Source organism: Apteryx rowi, unplaced genomic scaffold (assembly GCF_003343035.1).
Source record: "Apteryx rowi isolate R43461 unplaced genomic scaffold, aptRow1 scaffold_0, whole genome shotgun sequence".
Lineage (NCBI taxonomy): Eukaryota > Metazoa > Chordata > Aves > Apterygiformes > Apterygidae > Apteryx > Apteryx rowi.
The window spans coordinates 12,348,696-12,356,287 of NW_020447195.1; the positions used below are offsets into that span (position 1 = coordinate 12,348,696).

The 7,592-nt window shown below is 69.2% G+C and overlaps 1 protein-coding gene across 1 annotated transcript in view; it reads left to right on the forward strand.

Moving 5' to 3' along the window:
* Positions 1–7,592, forward strand: part of SLC12A5 (solute carrier family 12 member 5) — a 23,179-nt gene that overhangs the window by 14,645 nt on the left and 942 nt on the right. The window contains exons 10-24 of the mRNA XM_026057084.1: positions 997–1,095; positions 1,323–1,380; positions 2,028–2,202; positions 2,758–2,876; positions 3,313–3,411; positions 3,527–3,646; positions 3,866–3,970; positions 4,353–4,521; positions 5,765–5,960; positions 6,100–6,269; positions 6,358–6,489; positions 6,709–6,816; positions 6,923–7,045; positions 7,128–7,315; positions 7,573–7,587. Coding sequence (XP_025912869.1) covers positions 997–1,095; positions 1,323–1,380; positions 2,028–2,202; positions 2,758–2,876; positions 3,313–3,411; positions 3,527–3,646; positions 3,866–3,970; positions 4,353–4,521; positions 5,765–5,960; positions 6,100–6,269; positions 6,358–6,489; positions 6,709–6,816; positions 6,923–7,045; positions 7,128–7,315; positions 7,573–7,587 — 1,876 coding nt within the window. The remainder of the gene's footprint in view (positions 1–996; positions 1,096–1,322; positions 1,381–2,027; positions 2,203–2,757; positions 2,877–3,312; positions 3,412–3,526; positions 3,647–3,865; positions 3,971–4,352; positions 4,522–5,764; positions 5,961–6,099; positions 6,270–6,357; positions 6,490–6,708; positions 6,817–6,922; positions 7,046–7,127; positions 7,316–7,572; positions 7,588–7,592) is intronic.

Below are 7,592 nucleotides of genomic sequence, written 5' to 3' on the forward strand. Positions count from 1 at the left end.
GGCGCACGGCCGCCCCGCCGGGCCCACGTGCTGCCGCCACCCTCCGCTGCGCCCGCCGCCCTCCTTGCCGGGTGCCGGCGCCGGCAGCGGGGGCGGATCACAGCCTGTTCCTCCCGCGCAGCCTCCCGAGCTGACAGCGCAGCCCACCTCCGCGCTGACGTCGCCAGCGGCTCCCTTATTTATAGCCTCCCCCCGTGGGAGCAGAGCCCCCCTCCGCCCCGCCGCCCCGCGGGAAGGCTTCCGGCGCCCCGGGCTCGGCGCGACGCCGCCGCCGTCCCCGGCGGGAGCCGCTCGCCAGTGCCGGGCTTGCGCTGGGACGGGGCGCGCGGGGAGGGTGCGGCGGCAGCGGAACCGCTCCGAGCGCAGCCCCCGGCGCATCCTGCCCGGCGCGTTCCCGCCCAGCGCTCTCCTGCCAGCAGGTCATGATTTTACAGGGATTTGTGTCGCATGAATCATGCAGGCTGAGCTACGGGTAGCCGGTTCCCGCTGCAGGATCCTGCTTTGCCCTCGCTCCGGCAGCTGGGCTCGGCAGGTGCCCGCATCAGTCTCTGCTGCTGCGGAGCGTGGGCAATCCCGTGGGGCCCGTCCCTCGTGACGGCTGCCGGCGCCAGCCCTGCTGTCCCAGCCCGGCATCCCCCTTCCCAGAGCGCGGCCGAGACCCGGCTCTTTCCTGTGACTGCTGCAATTACTATCCCTGCTTGAGCTAATTAAGGGCTAATGAGACAAGTCGCATAAGTGAGTTTTGAGACTAATCCTTGAGCAGCCTCAGATTCCGGGTCAAGTGAGAAAGTGCTGGCGGGATGCAGGGAGTGGGCTGGGAGGGACCGGAGCCCGGCAGCACCTGCACCCCTGCACCGCCGGGCACTCGGACACGGCCCTGGGCTGCCCGGCCGTCCCTGGGCACCCGCAGTGCCGAGGCTCCGGCTCATCTCTGCCAGCCGGGAGCTGTCAGTGGCCCATGCCATGGCCCCCCTGGCACCTGCCCTCTCTCCTCAGGGATCATGGCTGGCTCCAACCGCTCGGGAGACCTGCGCGACGCACAGAAGTCCATCCCCACAGGCACCATCCTGGCCATCGCCACCACCTCAGCTGTCTGTATCCTTGTGGCGCTTGGCTAAGGCGGGTGCGGGTGCGGAGGATGGCCGGGGCTGCAGGGCAGAGCAAGGCTCCAGAGGGCAGCGAGGGCCGTCGGGGAGCCGGGTTTGGGAGAGGGGCTCTGCTGCCCGTCCGGGGGCTGCACAGCACCAGGGCCGGAGTCYGGCCGGGGCAGGACTGGGCGCGGGGGCTTTGCATCGTCCAGGCTCTCCTTGACCGCGTGGCAGACATCAGCTCCGTCGTCCTCTTCGGGGCGTGCATTGAGGGGGTTGTCCTGCGAGACAAGTGAGTGCCTTCGTGGAGGCCAGCCCCGAGGGCAGCGGGGGCACAGGGAGCCCCGGGGAGGTGACCCTACGGCGGGGCCAGGCTGGGCAGAGCGAGCTGCAACTGGGAGCAACCGGGCTGGTGGYGGCGTTGGAGGGATGGGATGGGATGGGATGCAATGGGATAGGATGGGATGGGATGGCACTGGGACTGCCGCAGCAGGATGGGAACAGGCTCTGGGGGGTCTCCGGCTGATTTGGGGGGCTCGTGTGCCTCCCCGTGCCCCCAGGTGCAGGTTTTGCGGCACCTTGTCGGCAGGTCAGGCTGCTGGCACGGTGCGGCGCCTATGTAGGGCACCCGCTGGCCACGTGCCGCGCTGACACTTCTGGGTCGCCAGCACCAACACAGGCTGGATCCAAGTCGCACGCAGCCTTAATTGGCCCCTTCTTGGCACAGGCAATAGGGACCCCCGGGCCCCCACTTGCCCCGGCCCATGGGAGCCGGCTGGGATGGCCCTAGAGACCCCTCGCCCCCACGGCGCTGGCGAGGGGCCGGGGGCTGGAAGCAGCCAGGGCAGAGCAACCCCCGCTCTCGCCCTGCCGCAGCCGTCCCGTCGGGGCTGGGGCTCGGCCACCGCCAGGGCCGTGGGTGATGCCGGTACCCTGCAGGTTTGGCGAAGCCGTCAACGGGAACCTGGTGGTGGGCACGCTGGCGTGGCCGTCCCCGTGGGTCATCGTCATCGGCTCCTTCTTCTCCACGTGCGGGGCCGGGCTGCAGAGCCTCACCGGAGCCCCCCGCCTGCTGCAGGCCATCTCCAGGGACGGCATCGTGCCCTTCCTCCGGGTAGGCATCCTGCACCACCCCCACCGTGCTCCTGAGCTCCGGCGGCGCCTGGCCAGACACCAGCACCGCCGTGGCCAGCGGGGGACGGCGTGGACTCCGCGGGTGCCCATGCTCTCCCTGCTGTGGCATGCCCTYGTCCTGCTGCAAGTGGCGCTGATGGGTTCGGACGTGGCACGTCATGGGGAGGAGGGTGCTGGGAAAGGTCGGGATCCCCCTCCCCCCTGCTGCCTCTGTGCCACTTAATATTTTATCCACTATCTGAAGACGCRTTTTTCGCGGCCTCGTCTCTCCAAATCCAAACCGACAGCTCCCCCCCAGGGAAGAGAGGGCTARTTTTAACCTCACTCCCTTGTCCATGTTCTGCGCGTTCACTCGAGGAACGCAGCCTGCCCATCCAACACATCTGGACACGCATCCAGACACGCACCCCCGGCTCCTGGGGGGCACCGGACCATCCCTTCCCTTTGGCCCCACCACCCAGGCTCTGGTCCTCGGGCTGTGCAGTGCCGACCGCAGCAGCCCTCCTAACGCATTCCTCTCCTGCCTCSCTCCCAGGTCTTTGGCCACGGCAAAGCCAACGGGGAGCCCACGTGGGCTCTGCTGCTCACTGCCTGCATCTGTGAGATCGGGATCCTGATCGCGTCCCTGGACGAGGTGGCTCCTATCCTGTCCATGTAGGCAGCATGCTCGGGCTGCGTGCACCTCCAGCGAGCGGCGGTGGGGCCCACGGCCCCTCGCACCCCGGCCGGGCGGGCTGTGCATGCCAGGCTCTGCTCCCGGGAGGGGGCGGGGGGGGGGGCCCCCACGGTCCTCGCACGCTCTGGGCTCCCGCAGCCCCAGCCTCTGGAGGAGGCGAGCCCACGGGCTGCCCCGGGACACACCTTGGTGGCAGCCTGCTCCACACCCCCATTCCTCCCAGCCCCCCAGTTCTCCCTCTGGCCTGGTTTCCAGAGAAAACCCGGTGCAAAGCTGGGACCCCGGTGCCCATGAGCAGGGTCCGTCCGGCTCCGGCCACCCCCCGGCTCTGGGACGTGCAGGGGGCTCCGCCGCCGCCCTGGGTCCTGCTGGCAGCTGGGTGCACCCGGCTCAGCCCCCTTTTCTCCCCTGCAGGTTTTTCCTCATGTGCTACATGTTCGTCAACCTGGCGTGCGCGGTGCAGACCCTGCTGCGGACGCCCAACTGGCGGCCCCGCTTCCGCTACTACCACTGGTGAGCAGGGCTGCACTGGCGTGCTGGGATGGGGCYGGGGATGGGGCCAGGGATGGGGATGGGRATGGGGCCGGGGATGGGGCCAGGGCGCTGACGGCGCTGCGCTCTCCCGCAGGACCCTCTCCTTCCTGGGCATGAGCCTGTGCCTGGCGCTGATGTTCATCTGCTCCTGGTACTACGCGCTGGTGGCCATGCTCATCGCCGGCCTCATCTACAAGTACATCGAGTACCGCGGGTAAGGGTGCTGTGTACCGGCCCTCGGCCCCGCGCCGCCRCGCTGGCCGGGAGCACAGACGCCACATGGAGCCGCATTTGGGGGTCCCAGTGGGCRCTCGGGACCCGGCGCGGCGCCGAGGGCCACGCGGCTCTGCTTGTCACGGCCAGGGTCTTGGCTCGGCTCCGGCCCCGGGAGCTGCAGCTCTCCGGTGACACTTCGTCCACTGCTTTCCCGCAGGGCGGAAAAGGAGTGGGGTGATGGGATCCGGGGGTTGTCACTGAGCGCAGCCCGCTACGCGCTGCTTCGGCTGGAGGAGGGACCCCCTCACACCAAGAACTGGAGGTGAGGCCGCGGGACAGGGGGACACGCATGGGGCACCCCGGGGCTTGGCACAGCTCCTGACGGAGCTGGCGCCCGGGCGAGTGGCATGGCTGGGGGTGCAGGGCAGGCTGGGGCTGTGTGGCTGCGAGGGACCGGGGTGTAGGGGACCAGGACTGCGTGGGTGCAGGGGACCAGGACTGCGTGGGTACAGGGGAAYGGGGTGCTGGGAACCAGGGTTGTGTGGGTGCAGGGGAATGGGGTGCTGGGAACCAGGGCTGCGTGGGTGCAGGGGAATAGGGTACCGGGGACCAGGGCTGCATGGGTGCATGGGACCGGGGTGCAGGGCCCCACGGGTGCCCGGTCCAGGCGCCACGTGGCTCTGACTGCAGGACCTTCCTTCCAGGCCCCAGCTGCTGGTTCTGGTCCGCGCGGATCAGGAGCAGAACGTGGTGCACCCACAGCTCCTGTCCTTCACTTCACAGCTCAAAGCCGGCAAGGGCCTCACCATTGTGGCCTCTGTGCTGGAAGGGACCTTCCTGGACAACCACCCGCAGGCGCAGCGAGCCGAGGAGGTGAGGATGTGCTGGCGCGCACCGGGGCCGGGCACCTGGCATGGGGACCCTGCTCCACGGCTGCTCGGGGCAGCGCTGCTCCCAGTCCGGTGCCGCTGGGAGCCCAGCGCCCTGGCTGCGCTCCCCACGGCAGCACGTGCTGACCTGGCGCGAGGCTGGTGTCCCGGGGCTGGCCGGGGCGGCGTGGGGCAGGCCATGGCTCCCTGCTCCACAGGTGTTCCAGGTGCCGATGGGACCTCCGGGCCCCTGCGCCCCATGCAGCACTTCCCATCTCCCGAAATGCCAGAAACACCTGGTGCAAGCCAGGCCCCATCCTGGCTCCCAGCCAGCCGCTGCAGAGCATGGCATGGCGCACCGGTGCGGAGCCGGCGGCAACCCCCGCAGCCATGGCAGCCCCGCGGCCACCGCATCCTGGCTTTCCCGTGGCCACCACCATGGCGTCGGGGCCACCACYGCGGCTGAGCGCGAAACGGGAGTCTCCCCGCCGGAGCGGCAGCCCCCCCGCACCTCCGCACCAGCCAGGCGGCGCATTAATGAGATTAAGCCCTCGCAAGCAAACACTTTCTCTCCCATGCAGACATGTTATAATTTCTCTGAGTAAATAATTCTAATTGCTGCCCTGCCGCCCGTCACAGCCCTGGCACGGGGACACCCTCCGCGCCGCACGGCTCAGAGCCGCGCGCCAGCTCAGCTCCCAGCCCAGAGCTGCCATCCTGCCGTGGGGCCCGGCACGCCGCATCCCACAGCCTGCACCCCACATCCTGCATCCCACAGCCTGCACCCCACAAACACCCCACATCCCACAGCCTGCACCCCACATCCTACATCCCACAGCCTGCACCTCTCGTCCTACAACCCACAGCCTGCACGCCACAAACACCCCACATCCCACATCCTGCACCCCTCATCCTGCATCCCACAGCCTGCACCCCACAAACACCCCACATCCCACATCCTGCACCCCACATCCTGCACCCCACAGCTTGCACCCCACAAACACCCCGCAGGCTGCACCCCTCATCCTACAGCCCGTGCCCCACAAACACCCCCACACCCTGCAAGCACCTGGCACACTGCACTCACATCCAACATCTTGCACCCTGCACCCCCAAACAGCACCCTGCACCCCGCACCCTGCCTGGCAGGGGGCACCTGCATGGACCGGCGCTGCATCTCCTGCGGGTGCCCATCCCCGCGGCCGGTGTCCTGCCGTTGCTGACTGTCCCCTCTCTCCCACTGCCAGTCCATCCGCCGGCTGATGGAAGCGGAGAAGGTGAAGGGCTTTTGCCAGGTGGTGATCTCCTCCAACCTGCGCGATGGCATGTCTCACCTCATCCAGTCCAGCGGGCTGGGCGGGCTGCAGCACAACACGGTGCTCGTGGGCTGGCCCCGCAGCTGGCGCCAGAAGGAGGATCACCAGACCTGGAGGAACTTCATCGGTAGGGACGCGCGGAGCTGGGCRGGCGCGTGGACCCCGGACCGCCCCACGCCCACGGCGCCCCAGCTGTGCCGGGATGGGGCTGCGAGCACGTGGCGGCCCCGGCCGTCCACAGCCAAYGCGGCCCCTTCCCCTTCCAGAGCTGGTGCGAGAGACCACGGCCGGGCACCTGGCCCTGCTGGTGGCCAAGAACGTCGCCATGTTCCCGGGCAACCAGGAACGCTTCTCCGAGGGCCACATCGACGTCTGGTGGATTGTCCATGACGGTGGGATGCTCATGCTGCTGCCCTTCCTCCTGCGGCACCACAAGGTAGCTCTGGCACCGCGGGCTGTGGGCCAGGGGACGTGGGGCCGGGCTGTGCCCCACCGCGCYGTGCCCACACCTCCCTCCCTCGCAGGTCTGGCGCAAGTGCAAGATGCGCATCTTCACGGTGGCGCAGATGGAYGACAACAGCATCCAGATGAAGAAGGACCTGACGACGTTCCTGTACCACCTGCGCATCACCGCGGAGGTGGAGGTGGTGGAGATGGTGAGGGCCAAGGGGGCGCGTGCTGTGCTCTGGGACGCAGGAGAGCCAGTCAAGCCCTGCCGTGGGGACATGCAGCACCATGAGGACAGTGCTGGGGGACATGCAGCACTGTGGGGACACACGGGGCCATGCAGGGTTGCAGGGACATCTGGGCCAGGCTGGGGAGCAGGGGGAGCTGCCGGCCAGGCCCTGAGGTGTCTCATGTCTCCCGTCCTGCAGCACGAGAGCGACATCTCTGCCTACACCTATGAGAAGACCCTGGTGATGGAGCAGCGCTCCCAGATCCTCAAGCAAATGCACCTCACCAAGAACGAGCGGGAGCGGGAGGTAAGGCCGCAGGCAGGCGGTGGGACCCTGCCCCTGTGCTGGGCTCCCTGCGGYGGGGGTCGTGCCCGGCCCTGACCCTGCCCTCGCTGACCCCATCCCCGTGCAGATCCAGAGCATCACGGACGAGTCCCGCGGCTCCATCCGGCGCAAGAACCCGGCCAACACGCGCCTGCGCCTGAGCGTCCCTGAGGAGCAGGTCGGCGACGGCGAGGAGAAGCCGGAGGAGGAGGTAAGGCTGCGCGCGAGGCGGGTCCCGGGCCAGGTCTGCYGGCCCCAGCCCTGCACACTGTCGCCCACCTCCTCTGCCGCAGGTCCAGCTCATCCATGACAAAAACGCCACCACCTTCTCCAGCAGCTCCCAGTCCCCCGGCGACGAGGGGGAGACAGCCCCGGAGAAGGTGCATCTCACCTGGACCAAGGAGAAGTCGGTCGCCGAGAAGAACAAGAGCAAGAGCCCCGTCAGCCCCGAGGGCATCAAGGACTTCTTCAACATGAAGCCGTAGGGCCCTGYGCGCTGCCGCCCGTCCCACCCCCTGCCCGGCCGCATCCTGCCCGGAGCGGCAGACCCYGGCTCTGTCCGCGCGCGAGCAGGGGCTGGCAGCCGGGAGAGCGGGGAGCGCGGCGGGGCTGCGCGCGGCGGGGCTGGTGGGGGCGGCTGGGCACGGCCGCGCGGTGCTGCGGGACGCGGGCACGCGCCCCGTACTCACCTCTGCTCTCTCTTTCCCTCCTCGCCGCCGGCGCCGCCGCTCCTGGCAGCGAGTGGGAGAACCTGTAAG